General features: G+C 39.9%; 1 protein-coding gene across 3 annotated transcripts in view; it reads left to right on the forward strand.

The window, feature by feature from the left end:
• ADCY2 (adenylate cyclase 2) overlaps positions 1–17947 on the forward strand; it is a 441592-nt gene that overhangs the window by 306982 nt on the left and 116663 nt on the right. For all 3 annotated transcript variants that reach the window (XM_059063263.2, XM_059063264.2, XM_067030781.1), the window contains 5 exons: positions 4404–4515; positions 9178–9305; positions 14586–14744; positions 15553–15685; positions 17222–17398. In XM_059063263.2, the coding sequence (XP_058919246.1) occupies positions 4404–4515; positions 9178–9305; positions 14586–14744; positions 15553–15685; positions 17222–17398 (709 nt within the window). The remainder of the gene's footprint in view (positions 1–4403; positions 4516–9177; positions 9306–14585; positions 14745–15552; positions 15686–17221; positions 17399–17947) is intronic.

Here is a 17947-nt window from a genome sequence, read left to right on the forward strand (position 1 = left end):
TGAAACAAAATCAGACTCATAGACATAGAGAACAGCTTGTGATTGTTAAGGGGAAGGGGGTTGGAAGAGGGAAGGACTGGGAGTTTGGGATTAACAGAGCCAAGCTATTATACATAGAATGGATAAACAACAAGGTCTTACTGTATAGCACAGGAAACTATATTCAATATCCTATGACAAACCATATGGAAATATATATGAAAAAAGCATAACTGAATCATTTTGCTGTATAGAAGAAATTAACACAACATTGTTAATCTGCTATACTTCAAAAATAAAAAAAGAAAAACAACCCATAGAATGGGAGAAAGTATTTGCAATAATATGTCTGATAAGGGACTTGAATCCAGAATATATAAATAACTTTTACAGCTCAACAATAAAAAATACAAATAACCTAATTTTTAAAAAAAGAACAATAAACATCTCACAACATCTGTGGGTTGGAGTTTGAGAGCAGCTTACTCAGGTGGTTTTGGCATAGACTTTCCCATGAGGCTGCAGGCTGCTGGGCAATCTGTTCCCAATGTGACTTCCCACCTGATGGACAGGTTAACTTCCTGTTGGCTGGAGGCCTCAGTTCCTCATCATTGAGCCTCTTCACAGGTTGCTTGAGTATCCTCACAACATGGCCGCTTGCTTCCCCAGAGGGAGGGGTCCAGGTGGAAGCTGCAATATCTTTTATGATCTAACCTTGGAAGGTCATTTCTGGTCATTTCTGCAGCATCCTATTGGTTACACAAGTCAGCCCTACCCATTATGGGAAGGGACAGTACACGAGTGTGAGTACTGGGAGGTGAGGATCACTGGAGCCATCTTGGAAGCTGATTAACACACTTATCTAAGGCAAAGGATTGGTGAGGCAGCTTCAACTGTCTTCAGAGATTGTGTAGAATATGTTTTCAGTGTTAAATTAAATTTAAATTCATAAAACATTTTTCGGATCCTAAAGTAACTTAAATTCTTAAAACTTAAAAACGCAAAAGCTTCAATGGCATGGAGTACCAATTAATTTTAAAGGAAATATGAAAACATATGGCCTTTTCCTCCTGAAACAGGACAGGTATAATAAAGAAGCAGATAAAATACCTGGCTAATGAAGGTAATTCAGTCAATACCCGAGGGTGTTTTTTAATGAGAATTATTAGGTTTATAGACCAAAAAGATCGGTTGATAACTTTTAGTTTTGCTTTGATGATTCATTCAATGAAATATTTATTCTCTGTTAATAACATTGACTAGCTCTTAACTAACTGATATAATAACAATAATAATGATAGTAATAAGTAGGATGAGGAGGAAGTGGAGAAGAAAAAGAATTTATAGATGTGAAGGTAGCAACTACCAGTTGCCTTCTGAATCATTGTCTTCCTCTGAATCCCTCCCACTAGTGCTGAAACATTCACAAACCCATCATGTCTTTGAAAACAAACATAAATTCCTGAATCCAGTGCCACCCTCCAACTCTGAAATTACCTCCATGAATTTCATAGCCCAGATTCTAGAACAATTTTCCACTCTCTAACTAGACTTCCTTATTTTGTCTCCCTCCTCAAATCACCACCCTCTGGCATTAACCTCCCCCACGTCACAGATCTCATCCTTCCTACATTCACCACCAGTTGTCTTGTTCCCAAATCTGAATATGACTTCCTCTGCATCCTATCTCATTGACCACATGGTTATGCTTGGTCCCATTCACCTTGTCTTTGCACTTAAATAATTCTACATCCTTGGGTTTCCATGCCATTGTTTCCCCTTTGTTTTCTCCCTGCAGTCTTCTTTATTGTTTTCTCGTCCCTAAATCTAGGCTCTTCTGTAAATGAAAGCATTTCCAGGGCTCTCCTAACTCCTCTGTTCTCTCCACCTCTCACCCAGGACTCAATGACCATCTATATGGTGCTAAGACACAGAACTCAACCATCGTTTTCCATAAGCATCTACCTAATGGTCTTCTTCTTCTTGGGTCTCCCACTGACACCACCCTCAGACCCAACCCAACCAACGTGGAGCTAGTCAGCTTCTCCTGCAAGCTTGATTTGATTTGTACACTAGGTACAGCCCCAGTACTCAGCCAGAATCCGGTCTTTATCTCAGCACTTCCTTTTCCTAGACACTTCCGACAACATCTAATCCCTAACAAAGCCTGATTCATTCTCCTTCCTACAAATCTCCCCTCTCTGTCCAGTTCTCCCCATTTCCCCCACTTACAGACCTTCCACAGGGCTCTCTGGGGTGTACCGGATATGACTCTAACTGACCTGCCCACCTCCAGGTTGCTGCTGCCAGAGTGGTCTTTCTCAAGTGGTGATGTGATCCGAGTCTAGGTCGGGTTTCCTTCCTGTGTGACCCCCGCAGTGCTCTGCACCTCCTCTTCCATAACCCTTTGTACATTGTGTCCCAGTTACTCATATACAGTCTGCATCTTCCTGCCCAGTAACCGCAGGGCCAGCTTCAGACCTGTACATTCAGCCCATCTTGGGCTCCTTCACCCACTACCTGTCCTGACACAGGAAGCACTGTGGAGGTTGTCAACAAGAAGTAGAGTCAACCACTCATTCTCACATTCTCCCTCCCGTGCTGCCTGGATCGGGCGTCTTCCTCTAAGTGAGAGTAACGCCTCCTCTTGGACCATGGCTCAGCATCTGTGGGTCCCTGCCTCTGCAGGAGAGCACAGGAGAAGTAGGGATGGTTTTATGGCACCATCTGAATGGAGAGCACAAAAGCCCCAGCAGCCCTGATTTCCCTGGACCAGAGGCCCGCTGCTCCCTCCATCATCAGAGGAGCAAGTCTTTCCTCCAAGGTGAAGCCACAAGCCTTGTACTTTGCATGAGGAGCAGGGTGTTGCCAGCAGCAGAGATCAAGCCATGTTCTGCCTGGGACCAGGCTGATGGCTGCCACACTTTTATTTTTTTTCATTGTGGTAAAATATACATAGCATTTACAGTTTTAACCATTTTAAATTGTACAGTGCAGTGTCGTTAAATACATTCATGTTGTTCTGCAACCATCACCAACATCCATGTCCAGAACTTTTTTTTCATCGCAAACTGAAGCTCCGTACGCACTAGACAACAATGCCCCATCCCCAGACTCTGGCAGCCACCCTGCTACTCTCTGTCTCTATGGTTGGGCTAGTCTAAGCATTTCATATAAGAGAAATCATATAATATTTGTCCTTTTGAGTCTGGCTTATTTCACTCAATTTAATGTCTTCAAGGTTCATCCAAGTTGTGATATGTGTCAGAATTTCATTTCTTTTAAAGACTGAATAATATTCCACTGTTTTATACACCACAGTTTCATCCATCCATTTCTTTAAATGTCAATAGACATTTGTTTCATTTTATGCATAATACTGCTGTGAACATGGATATACGAATATCTGTTTGAGTTCCTGCTTTCAGCTCTTTTGGGTATATACCTAAGAGTGGAATTGCTGGATCCTATATATGGTAATTTTATGTTTCATAAAATTTTGTGAATTGGCAGTTATTTTTGTTTCATGGCCCATCTTAAACCATACCATATTCACTACCTGAACCCGGAATTTTAGGCTTCTTTATTAGTCCTTTACACAAAACATAAACTTGTTATTGTGTAGGTAAAGTTGTAATGTACACAGTGGTGCTGTAGTTTCTCTATCCTGACCCATCAAGGTTAGCTATACATGTACGCAACTCTAAGGGATCTCACATTTGCCCTCCCAGCCTGTACATCCCATGAAGGGAAAGCTGTACTGTCATTTCCTAAGTGACTTTCCCTGACTCTTCACCACCTCCACTGTTCTGTCTTACAGCACTCTGCTGTTTTCTTTTATAGCACTTATTATCACTGTAATTGGACGTTGGTTGGTGTCCTTATGCATCCCCCAAACCAAACTCTGAGCTTTAGAAAGATATTCTGTATCTGCTCTCCTAGCAGGTAGTAAGGAAGCCAGAATTTTTTCTCTGAATCAATAAAAACAGGATTTGACTTATATTATTTTGCTTCTTCTACATAGGAATCCTTATAATATAAAATCATGTAACGATTCAAATAGAAGCATACTCCTTTAATATCAGAATTATGACACTGTAATGTACTGTCAGGATGAAGACCACATAAATGTGAGAGGTGGGGAGGGGCTGGCCCTGAGAGCAGGTGAGCAGTAAAAATGGACTAGAATAGAGAAAGTGCATCACATGACTTTTTCTTCAATGATTTAATTATAAAAATTTAACATCAAAAAAAATTTAATGGGGAAGTTTAGCAAAATGTTTATATATTCCATACCCAGGGAAATGACATTTTGCAAAAATATAAAATGTAAAAACTTATACTCTTTTAATGGGAAAAACTGCCATTACTTTCTTAACGAATATCAACTTGCAAATATGGCACCCACTGGTTTGTTCCCACAGTATCCTCTATGCGGACATTGTTGGGTTCACCCGTCTGGCCAGTGACTGCTCCCCAGGAGAACTGGTCCACATGCTGAATGAACTCTTTGGAAAATTTGATCAAATTGCAAAGGTGAGTATTAGTGATTGCCTTCTATTTTGAGGATATATAAAATTTGGGCTTACTTTTTCTCTGGTCTCTTATCCATTTTTTACCTCTTCATAAAAGCATCCTTTAGGAATGTTGTTTGTAGATTTGTTGGATTTATTTGCCATCGAGCCCTGATAAATCTCAAACCTACACTGGGAATGAGAGATGTCATAGCATACAATTAGCATATGTTTTCGTCTACTTTTAAAACTTCTGCTTATATATAACTCAGCACACATATAATACATTCAAGATGACGAGATTTGATTTGCACATCTCTCTCTACTGTGCTGTTCTAAGATTCTCTTTTTAGGCATTTCGATGTCAAGGAGTTGGAAATGTGATTTCCTCTCCAGTTGTAACTATTACATATTCACAGTGTTAAGCGGCATCCTGGGAAAATCCCTAAAATAGGATGCATCCCTTCTTCCTAAGCCCTTTATTGACTGTTGTCCCCTTTCTATCCACTGACCCTTGTGCCACTTGCAGAAATGTAAGTTCAGTATTTGTCATTCATATGCTCATTTGTGGGAAGTTTCACAGAGAAGAAATGATGACAACTGATCTAAAACCATACTAGACCTTTTTCTAGACATATTTATTGGAACTATTAAGGTTTCTGGTGGGAATATTGATAATTTTTTTTCTTTCCTGCTAGCCCTCTACTTCTGTCTCATAAAATGTTTCTGGTCAGCTTAATTTTGTCTCTGAATTGTTCCCAACAAAAATACATTATTATGCCTATTAAAATGCATTCTTTACATAAGGAAGAGTTGGTTCTAAATTTAGTTCCTGGTGAGATTTTGAAAACAATAGGTGAGATTTTGCTCACTTTTAAACAATAAAGAAAATTCCAGCCAAGCCTCTAGGCATAAATCTGGCTTGCAGATGTTCACAGAGTCACTCTTGGGTCAAGCTTTCCATGAGGTGTCTTATGTTGCCCAACTGACCATGACAGATCTCATTGGGAATTCTAAAAAATCACTAAGAGTATAGCTCTGTTTCTTTCCTTTACCAAACCAAAGGAAGAAGTTGAGTTTGGGATAGAGGGGGCCTCATCTTTAGAAAACATCTTGAAAGTTTGAGTCAGTAAAAGGTCATTTTTGTTGCACTACCTGGTCACAGTAGGAAGAAACATCCTAATCTTGGCTGATAACAACAAGCTCCAGTGTTTACATGACATTTTCCCCACACGCAAGGCTCTGTGTCCAAATTACTTCTCTCTATACGGACACCAGTCAAACTGATTAGGGGCCCACCCTACTCCTATATGACCTCATCTTAACTAATTACATCTACAATGACCCTATGGCCAAATAATGTCACGTTCACAGGTACCAGGGGTTAGGATTTCAACATGTGAATCTGAGGAGGACACAATTTATAACTCATAAGGGAGGTACTCCGTGTGACTTCCTGTTCCTCTCCGATCATTGTAACAGAGGAACATCCAGGCAATTAGGATAGCTTGGTCCATCCATTGCTGGTCATGGGGCAGCATGCTTTGGATATCAGTTCATGGCTCATAGTTCAAAACATGGAGTTGGTGAGCATTGTAAGCAAAGAGATAGTTCAGTCCATTGAGGGAATACTACATAAAGCACATTAAGTTAAGGAACTCAATGCCACTGCTCATTTACTGTTAGTTTTTATCCACTTTAATGAGGTATAGCTGGCATACAGAAAGCTGTACATATTTCACATACATACAACTTACTGAGCTTAGGGATACACCCTTGAAACCATCACTACAATCTATGCCATAAACATCTATCACCTACAAAAGTTTCCTCTTGCCCTTTTAATTTATCATCATCATCATTATTATTTTGTGATTAAAACACTTAACATAAGATTACCTTCTTAGCCAATGTTTAGGTATACAATATAATATTATTAACTATAGACACTATGCTGTACAGTAGATCTCTAGGACTTATTCATCATGCATAACTGAAACTTTGTGCCCTTTGACCAACACTTCCCCATTTTACCCTCTGCCAGGCCTGGAAACCACCATTCTATACTCTTCTTCTGTGTTTGACCAATTTAGATTCCTCATATAAGTGGTATCATGTAGTATTTGTCATTCTGTATCTGGCTTATTTCACTTAACAAGTCAAATTCAACAGCACTTTAAAAAGATCATATACCATGACCAACTGGGATTTATCCCTGGGATGCAAGTTGGATAGCATCGCACATCAATTGATGGGATATACCACATTAACAGAATGAAGGGTAAAAATCATATGATCATCTCAATCAATTGATGCAGAAAAAGCATTTGACAAAATTAAACACGCTTTTATGATTAAAAAATCTCAACTAATAAGAAGGAACTTACCTCAACACAATAAAGCTGTATATGAAAAACCCACAGTGAACATCATACTCAACAGTGACAAACTGAAAGATTTTCTTCTAAGATTGGGCACAAGACAAGGGTACCTACTCCCACCAGTTCTGTTCAACATAGTGCTGGAAGTTCCTGACGCAGCAGTTAGGCAAGAAAAATAAATAAAAGACATCCAACTCAAAAGAGAAGTAAAATTATCTCTGTTTGCAGATGATATGACCTTATATGTAGAAAACTAGGCCTAAAGAGTCCACAAAAATCTGTTAGAACTAACAAATAAACTCAGTGAAGTTGCAGGATACAAAGTCTATGTACAATAATCAGTTGTGTTTCTATACAATGAAGTATCTCAAAAGGAAATCAAGAAAACACATTTACATTACCATCAAAAATACTAAAATACTTAGGAAATAGACTTAACTAAGTAGGTGAATTACTTATACACCAAAAACTATAAAATACTGATAAAAGAAATATAAAGAGATACAAGTAAGTAGAAAGACATTCCATGTTCATGGGTTGAAAGGATTAATATTGTTAAAATAGTACCCAAAACCATCTACAGATTCAATGCAATCCCTATCAAAATCCCAATGGTAGTTTTTACAGAAATAGAAAAAAAATCCTAAAATTCATATAGAACCACAAGAGACACCAAATATCCAAAGCAATTTTGAGCAAGAAGAACAAAGCTGGAGGCATCGTGCTTCCTGATTTCAAAATATATTGCAAAGCTAAAGCAATCAAAACAGTCTGATACTGGTATTAAAGACAGACATACAGACCACTGGAGCAGAATAGAGAGACTAGAAATAAACCCATGCATATACAGTCAGCTGATCATTGATAAGAGAGCCAAGAATTCACTGTTCTTTTTTTTTTTTTTTTTTTTTGTGGTACGCGGGCCTCTCACTGCCGTGACCTCTCCCGCCGCGGAGCACAGGCTCCGGACGCGCAGGCCCAGCAGCCATGGCCCACGGGCCCAGCAGCTCCACGGCATGTGGGATCCTCCCGGACCGGGGCACGAACCCGCGTCCCCTGCATCGGCAGGCGGACTCTCAACCACTGCGCCACCAGGGAAGCCCTACTGTTCTTAATCTTACTGTTTTCTAGACTCAGGATACATATTTAGGAAGTATAGGAGAAAAGCCTTATTAATAAACAATGTTTTGCCTTTTTATTATTTAAAATATTGTTATCAGGAATTACTAACATGTCATCTATAATGCTATAGATAAGCATGAAAGTACACAGCTCTCTATGAGACAGGGAAAGAAATCTGCAAAATCTTCAGTAAACCTAACACATACTTAAGAACAAAAAGATCTTATGTTCATTTTATTATTTCAAATTTGTTTGTTTTATACATAAGCCTCTGTGAGTGTTAAGAAGAAAAAATATCTGGGATTTCCCTGGTGGTCCAGTGGTTAAGACTCCAGGCTCCCACTGCACAGGTTTGATCCCTGATTGGGGAGCTAGGATCCCACATGCCATGCAGCATGGCCAAAATAAAAAAAAATCTGTGTTTGGTACATCTTTGTTTATTTTTGTATTTATTATAAATTTGAGTGAAGAGTCTATAAACTAGTTGAAAAGGTTAGAAATGGATGTAGGATTAATGCATATGAATGAAGTCAATCTCAATATTATGATCTAAATACAACCCAGCCAAGAAAAATAATGAGTTTGTCTAACTTTATATTAAAACGGTTTAACCTCAGATCAGAATTAAGTTTTAAATTACTTGGCAATGTTGAATTGTGGCTTATTATGTTGTAGAGACGTTTATCGGAAGCTACATGTCTGCAGGTAAGAATCTGCTTCAGCATTAAAAGAAGTGAGGAAAATCGTGAGCGCAGTAGGAAATGACAAAAATTCTAATTCCAGTTGAGTTCTGCTTACCATTTTCTATCCTGAAAGATTCTGTTTTGCATAGAATGTTTCATTTCACTGTCAATGTTTGGATTTGTTCAGACTAAAGAGAATGGTTCTATCTTTACCCTCCTCTGCTGTGTTAAGTGTAAATCATTCCAGAACTTTCTCTCAGCTTTCCCCTTCTACCCCTTACCCTGATTCTTCCTGCTTTGGTAAAGGGGCCTGCAGGTGAGGGTGGCTCAATCTTGATGGGTAATTAAGGGAAACTCAACTAGTTCTCATTTCTTTCTCCCCACAAACCCTATTCACTGTGGCAATGCCAGTAGAACTAGCACTTGGTGAGATTTGGTAAATCAAAATCATTATATATGTGCTTAATGCAACTGAAATTCTGTGATTTCTACTTTCAGGAGAATGAATGCATGAGAATAAAAATTCTAGGAGACTGCTACTACTGTGTTTCCGGACTCCCTATCTCTCTCCCTAACCATGCCAAGAATTGTGTGAAAATGGGACTGGATATGTGTGAAGCCATAAAGTGAGTGTAATGCTTAGTAAGAGCTTTTTTAACTGTTTGATAAGTTTTAGTTGTAGTTCTTACAACTATTCCTACTTTTCTGTCTACTGAAACTAAAGACATGATTGTACATTTAAATATAAATGGGCAGAGACTCATTTATTGGCATGTGAGAACTAAGTCCAAAGTAAGCCTTCTGTGTTTTGTATTGCTATTATTAGTCTTAGATTACAGCAACACTGAGTTAGAATCTATGGGAAGGGACCTTTGTGTTTGTTTCAAAAGTGCTTTTTTAAAAAATGTAAAGGTCTCCTCCAGTCTTCAGGAAAAAGTCTGTACTCTTAGCATCTCTTGATTTCTGACAAGTACATGCAAATTGTAAGAGAGAAAGTAGTTTTTACCACCAGACTGCAATGAATATAAAAATCCAGCCCAGAATTACTCCATCTAAGTCACGCTCAGCTCTGTGACTGTAGTTTCAATTTATATCCATAATAGTTTTCTGCCTTGTATCTATAGGTTCTTTCATTGTAATTCTAGAGAAGATTTGCTTACATAGAATAATGTTATCATTACAGTTGACAAGTACAGGGTAAAAATGTGTGGTAAAAAGTGAATTTTCACTGCCCGTACCATAATGCATACTTCTTTATAAGTACCTTCATAGAAGCCAGGGTATTCTTATAAATGATAAAAGCTCTTGTTTGCTGATTGTGTGATTGAAGGATTTCAGTTTGGGGGGGGGTTTTGGGGGGGGGGAATTGCCTATTTTTGGTCAAGTGATTTTCCCCTATCCTCCACATACTTTTCATCTAAACAGCATGGGAACTATGTGCCTGATGGTCTAATTCCTTGTCTCGGGGTTAAAGTAAATAAGACCTTAAGTGAGAAAGCAACAAGTCAAGTTATCACTGTGTTTAGCCCACCGTGGTGTTAGCTGTGCGCCGAAATGGACTGAGAGGTTTGTCAGTGGGTTTCCAGTGCTGGCCAGGGAAGAACAGTGAAGCCCTAGCTGCAGCAGAGTCCGCAGGCCTAAGGGTCCAGATCCACTAGTTCAGCCTTTGTCAGGGGCCACCGTGGGGCGGTCAGGGATTGAGAGGCAAAGGAATCGAGAGGAATCGAAGGAAGATTCGAGATCGGAGGGGTGGGCAGTGTCGCCTCAGCTTCCCACCTGAAATACATTGTGTGGGAAATAACTGTCCCCCTGCTTCTCCCCATAAGTAAATCATTTGTCTTCTCGGAGACCTAATAAAAAAAAAAAAAAAAAACGTTTTTCAACTTTATTTCAAGAGTCATTAACTCTTCACGCCACTATGGGTCTAGATGGAAGTGAATTTAATCAATGTAGACCTAACAGGTTTTCTCAAATGTATAACCCATCCCCGGAGGCCACCTCAGTGTTGGTTTCAAACATGAGGGGAAATGGGTTCTATAAATGGGTTTTGTGAAGGATGATATTATATGAATCAATAGCACATTGGATTCAACGATCCACCCTTTTACTAAAGCTTAATTTCTGCTTTGGAATCAACTGCTTTCCAGTTCTGTTAAGTTTATGTAATTCCAATATGTTGAAGAGCCTTTAGAAAAAAGATTGCCCCCCCCAAAAAAAATTTAAAACAAAAAAGATTCCCTACATTCTGTCCACTGGCATGTCGTCAGGTCATCAGTAATACCTTCTTTTGTTGTTACATTTATTTCTTGGGGTTAAATATACATAACATAAATATTTCCCTTTGAACCATTTTTACGTGTACAATTCAGCGGCATTAAATACATTCAAAATGTCATACAACCATCACCACTCTCTACTTCCAGAACCTTTTCATTGTCCCAAACAGAAACTCTGTACCCACTAAGCACTAATTCCCCACTGCCTTCCTCCCAGCCCCTAGTAACCTCTGTTCCACTTTCTGCCTCCATAAATTTGCCTGTTCTAGATATTTCATGCAACTAGAATTGTACAATACTTGTTCTTTTGTGTGTGACTTATTTCACTTTATATAATGTTTTCAAGGTTTATTCATATTGTGGTATGTATCAGTACTTCATTCCTTTTAATGATGGAATGACATTCCATTGTATTTATGTATTGCATTTTATTTATCCATTCATCAGAGATGCCTCAGTGATATCTTATATGTCCAGCATCTCAGCAATGTCAACAGATTTGAGTGAACTTCCAGAGCTCTTCCTTATACCTAAACTTAAGTTTCATATCTTAATGGCCATGTGTCCCCATGATCTGCTACTCCTTGACCAAGGGCTTCTGAATTCTTCCTCTGCTATGTATCAACAGTTCGGCTCATGTACAGTTGACAAAGTGATCAGTAATAGGTTGTTTCAGGCCAATCAAAAAATGGGCAGAAGACCTAAACAGACACTTCTCCAAAGAACACATACAGGTGGCCAACAGGCACATGAAAAGATGCTCAACATCGCTAATTATTAGAGAAATGCAAATCAAAACTACCGTGAGGTACCGCCTCACACTGGTCAGCATGGCCATCATTAAAAAGTCTACAAATAACATGCTGGAGAGGGTGTTGGAGAAAAGCAAACCCTCCTGCACTGTTGGTGGGAATGTAAATTGGTGCAACCACTGTGTGAAACAGTATGGAAGTTCCTCAAAAGACTAAAAATAGAATTGCCAGAAGATCCAGCAATCCCACTCCCGGGCGTATATCCAGACAAAACTACAATTCAAAAAGATACGTACACCCGTGTGTTCGGAGCAGCACTATTCACAATAGCCAAGACATGGAAACAACCTAAATGTTCATTGACAGATGAATGGATAAAGAAGATGTGGTACATATATACAATGGAATATTAGCAATAAAAATGAATGAAATAATGTCATTTGCAGTAACATAGATGGACTTAGAGATTACCATACTAAGTGAAGTAAGCCAGAAAGAGAAATACAAATATCATACGATATCACTTACATGTGGAATCTAAAATATGACACAAATGAACGTATCTATGAAACAGAAACAGACTCACAGACATAGAGAACAGACTGATGGTTGCCAAGGGGGATGGGGATGGGGGAGGGATGGATTGGGAGTTTGGGGTCAGCAGATGCAAACTAGTATATATAGGATGAATAAACAAGGTTCTACTGTATAGCACAGGGAACTATAGTCAATATCCTGTGATAAACCATAAAGAAAAGAATATAAAAATGAATATATATATATGACTCATTTTGCTGTACAGCAGAAATTAACACAACATTGTAAATCAACCATACTTCAATAAAAAGTAATAATAATAGGTTGTCTTGCTACACCCCCAATATAAGCCAGGAAAAGAGCGAACACCTCAGCACATTCAGAAATTCTTTGTTCTCTCTCACATACAAAGACAAGCATTTCCATTCCCATTTCTTAAGCCATAAGATGAGCGTGAATACAGGAATTTTAGTTTTTCAAGCTGGTGAGGAGAAAGCACACGCTTGGCACTTGGAATTTTGCCAGATTATCTCCAGTTTTGGTGGGAACCAGCAACATGGGTCCAGGAACGTTTGCCTGTGTTTTTCCTTCCAAGTTCGGGCCTCCACATTTATCCCGAGCCTTGTTTCCCATTAGCTAAGTCACCACCGCAGAAACACTTCAGCTGCAGTTTGGGAGTATTCCCAACGCTTAAAAAGACTTTTTTTTTTCCTGTCATGAAAATGTAAACTGTTCTTAATCAAGGCAGTGATATTCAGGACCCTGATGGTGTAAGTGATTAAGGCTCCTCTTAAATTGGAAAGATTGTCTATTATTATTGCAAGCTCTTAGGGATTATTTCAACAATTTTCTATAGATCACACAGATTTCATCTACATGCATTAAAACGTTTGGTCAGTCAGGCCATCTGAACCCTTGATCAACTCATTTCTCTAAAAAAGACATGAAGCATGTGGAGATTGTTAATTTAAAGAGTCGAATCGGTAACCAGTCACTTCTATCACAGACTGGCTTTGTGACCCCCAGGCCCTGTCAGGAAGGGGACACTCAGGGGAGTGGAGAGCAGAGAGGAGCCATAGTGAGCAAAGGCCCGGAGATGAGGGCCAGGCAGGGCCCGGGCAGCTGTCCACACTCAGCGCCGATGGGGACAGAGCGGTGGAGCCAGCCTCCTATGTCATGTGGACGCTCCTCGTGGGAGCAGGAAGGAAGGGTTTGCATGACTTGCAAAGTACCCCAAACAGGTTGGCTTTTTTATAAAAAAAAAAAAAAAAATGACAACAGGTAAGGAAGGTAGAGAGGAAGGGAGGGGAAAAAAGACAGCCTTCTCTATTCTTTTTTCAGGATGTCATTTATTTTTACATCATGGACCCATTTCTTTTTATCAGTAGTATGCTCAGATGATGTCACGTCCTCATTTAAGCATGCCTGTGTCATCTTGAGATGTTTCAGGTTCATTTTACTGCATCCCACACCTGGTAACCCTTCCGACTTGCTGTGTTGAAATCAGCGTCATTGCTTCCCTCCGTGTTTCCTCTTCTTTCCCTGTAACTAGGGATACCTTCCTGCATTCTTCTTTTACAATAAAATTTTAATAGATAAATGTATCTAACTGGCAGAAAACAAATAAGCATCACCAAGCATTGCTATCTTCCCTTAAAGGAAGCTCTTCATTTGTCTCTTTCAATGAGTTGGCAACAGAGTCCTAAAGTATTTTTTAAATTATTTTTTAAAATTAGTTTCTTTTTAATGCTACCTTATGCATTATTAAAGCTTCTTAAAGAGTATTCTTTTCTCTTTTCTGTTAAAGAATATGCACAATTGAAAAGCTCTCATCTCGTGGTTATTTTTTTAAAATTCCTATTCAGGCTACAGTCATTACTAAGCTCACAAATAAGTCATATTGTCTCATCACCAGAAAATATTCCTTGGGGACATATGTTATGCTAAGCACTAGAATTGCAAATGGCATCTAAGATTGTTTCTGATGGTACAAGGCAATGTCACACGAGTATAGTATGAAAGTTCTGAGGAGGTGTCAGCACATGTTACATGCTTGGTACATATTGGTTGAAAAAGTAGAAACTACCACCAAAATGCTGCATCACAGCCCCTGCCATCCTGAGGCTTTACCGGCCACAGCATTGGCTTGGCGCTGGTAGTAACCAAAGAAAAATACCTGTCTCTTGCCTTGGAGCAGCAGTCTTCTGCCACAGGAAGAATTCATGACAATATTTCCAACAATCTGAGACATTCTGAATGATAAAATGCCCAGAAAACTGGCCAGGAATTCAAGGAAGAAGAGGCTGGTCCTGGAAGGTGATGTGACTTTCCTTGCCTTTAGGAAAGTGCGGGATGCCACTGGAGTGGACATCAACATGCGCGTGGGAGTGCATTCTGGGAACGTCCTCTGCGGCGTGATCGGGCTGCAGAAGTGGCAGTACGACGTATGGTCCCATGACGTTACCCTGGCCAACCACATGGAAGCTGGAGGGGTCCCCGGGTAAGGCGGCACCTTGGCTTTCTCTCGTCCAGCAGGTTACAGGGCTGGGAATAACGGGTCGACAGGTTAATAACCGACTGCTCAGTGATTTCTGTTGCCTTGGTTAGTATCACGTTACTGACGCCAAGTGGCCTTTTCCATTAACCAGATGGACATGAACTCTCAAGCCCCAATTCAACCACCCCTGGGACCCGTGGTCAAAGACTGTGGATGTCAGATCCTAAATTACAGACTTCTACTTATTTGCTTATTTATGAATAGAGACCTAAGTGAAAGATGGTTTATAAGTGAGTGGAGATATATGGCGTTTCTCTATTATTGGTAACTTCTGAAATCGGTACTACTGAAATAAGCAAACGGTACCATCTGGATAGATGACACGAGAATCTCTATGCAACTGCTGTAATTTGGAGAAGCATGAGAACAAGCATTGAGAAAGAAAGCCCATGCTTTTATACAGATCAGCACACTTCCTAAAATGACTTTGGCATGCAATTCAAAAAAAAAAAAAAATCTTCATACCCCAGAATTCGATATGATCGAGTTTTAATTGCTGTAATTCACCATGCAGGTTTCTGTGAGTGCAGAGAAGCTCCAGATATTAGTAGCTCATGACATCTGGGAGCATCTTTCCAAAGCAGTGGTTAACAGACTATGAACCTTAATTACAGTCAATTTTACTGAGAACATATAGCCTTTCCTTCACTTGGGGCAGAAGAAATTTTCTCTGAAATCCCAAATAAATAGAAAGTCTTTTTGCATGTTCCTCCTTATATATCCTGATTGTGGTTTTAAAATGGAACTTCAGACGTGTTCACATTTCTTCCGTCACCCTGGAACACTTGAATGGGGCTTATAAAGTGGAGGAAGGAGATGGTGACATCAGAGACCCATATTTAAAGCAGCACTTGGTGAAGACCTACTTTGTAATCAACCCCAAGGTCAGTATTGTAAAGAGTCTATAATTAGCCTATGACTTCTATAATTAAAAGTGAAAAGGGCAAAGTACTGATATGGAAAGTGTTTTTAGTCAAGAACTAGTGTAATTCTTCGCTAGTCTTTGCCTCTAAAACTAAATGCGTATGTGTTTTGTAACAGTGGATTCAAATATTTATTAAAGAAACAGTTGAAATGAATCGCGTGTTTTTATGACAAGGATACTGTCTGTATCACAGGGTTGTATAGGTTAGTCAGTGTTGATCAATGTGTGTGTTAGTCCACGATGGACCCCGCCTGGCAGTTAGAAAATTAAGATAAGGATTTTGCTTAGGGCTTTGGATGATAAAAATCTAATGAGAGAAAGTAGGATGAAGATATAAGAAAAAGGGAAAGAAGAAACTTCTAGAAAATTGGCAAGTACATGTCATGTATACACTTGTGTGAGTACATTATGTGCAGACATAGTAACTTTGATACACTAAACACCATTCATCGCATGCAGACAGCTGCTGGCTCTAACTCTCTTCACACCACGTGTCAGGCCAGAGCAGGGACTTAGAGCTCTCATCTCTTTTAACCCTTCCCAAATTCCTGCCAAACGGGTACTACTGCTATTTACACATTAAGAAACTGAAGCTCTGAGGGTTTCTGTAAACTCCCTCCAAATCGCAGGCTGGTAAATAGCGCAGAGAGCAGCAAGACACACCTCTGAATTGTCAAAACCAATATCATAAAATCAAGGAGATCGAGTTTATTAATGTTTACTCACAATAACCTCCCTAAAACCCCAGTTTCACCTTCAGAGACAAACTTGCAACTGACTAGAGGGTTGATCTGGAGACAGATGTATGACAAGTGGAACGAACTGTGCGTTGATGGGACAGGGACAGCACAGGGAAGAGGTTAAAAAAATGTGTACAAAGAATACTGAGCTCAGCCCTGTGCTCTGTGGTGACCTAGATGGGCAGGATGGGGGGTTGTGGGGGAGGCCCAAGAGGGAGGGGATAGATGTATACTTACAGCTGATTCATTTCGTTATACAGCAGAAACTAACCCCACATTGTAAAGCAACTATACCCCCAATTTAAAAAGAAAAAAGAAAAAAATAAACAAAGAAAGAACATTGTATTCAGGCAAAGAACACCAAAACACCGACATTTGGGGGCCATTTAGCATCAGAAAACCCCCAATCGCTTTAGGAAAAAACACAACCATCAAGAACACCTTGAAACAGATCAGCATGTTCTGTCTAAGAATCAACTTTATAAAGACATGCCTTAAAATAGCTATTCTCTTTCCCTAAGTTTCAATTACAGGTAAGTTTTGTTGTCTGAAAAACAAATCATTTGGCTCCAACAGCTCGTGGCACTGAATACCAGTCACTGAAGGAATGGGAGTAGGAACGAGGAAAGTGAAGGCATGATGTTAGAGGCATCTGCTTACTCAAGAGAAGCTTCTTGGCGGGTAGAGCAGGAAGGCGGGAGGGAGGCTGTGCACCTGTGCCCCGCCAGGAGTAATGCTTTGTTTCTCACCCCAAGGGAGAACGACGGAGCCCCCAGCACCTCTTCAGACCTCGAGCCACCCTCGATGGAGCCAAGATGAGGGCTTCTGTCCGCATGACCCGGTACCTGGAGTCCTGGGGGGCGGCCAAGCCCTTTGCACACCTGCATCACAGAGACAGCATGACCACGGAGAACGGCAAGATCAGCACCACGGTACACCCTCCCCGTGCCCTAGCGCTGGGCGAAAGCTAGTTCCCCAAAAGGCATCTCCTGCCAAAGTAACTTTTGTCTGTAATGAGGCAGGCTTACCATCTCCGACTTCTCAGATTGGCATTCTCAGATATTCCTTACAGATATCAGGTTATCAATGAGCATCAACCCCGCATTGCTAAGGGTTTTAACCTAGAGTGATTTTGCATTATAACTTTTTTTACCCAAGACTGTTATTTACAACTGACAGTAGCAACTGAATACAGCTGAACTCTTTTTTTGAAATCCAGGTTTGTGTTTTGCCTCTGCTCTTATGAAGTACAATAGAAAGCCCCAGCATCTTAATAAGAGAACAAATGAATGCATGATGTCCTTGGAATTTGAATGGCATCGACAAAACTGTCTCTTCATTACATTATCCTTACTTCCAACAGAGAATAAAGTCCCAATGCTCCCTACAACAGGGCCATTCTCAATAAGATAGCTGAAGTGCAGATAGACAATAGAAAAACTCAGAAGAGGAGAGGAAAGTAAACACAGTTGAGCACTTAG

Source organism: Kogia breviceps, chromosome 4 (genome assembly GCF_026419965.1).
Source record: "Kogia breviceps isolate mKogBre1 chromosome 4, mKogBre1 haplotype 1, whole genome shotgun sequence".
NCBI classification, from domain to species: Eukaryota; Metazoa; Chordata; class Mammalia; order Artiodactyla; family Physeteridae; genus Kogia; species Kogia breviceps.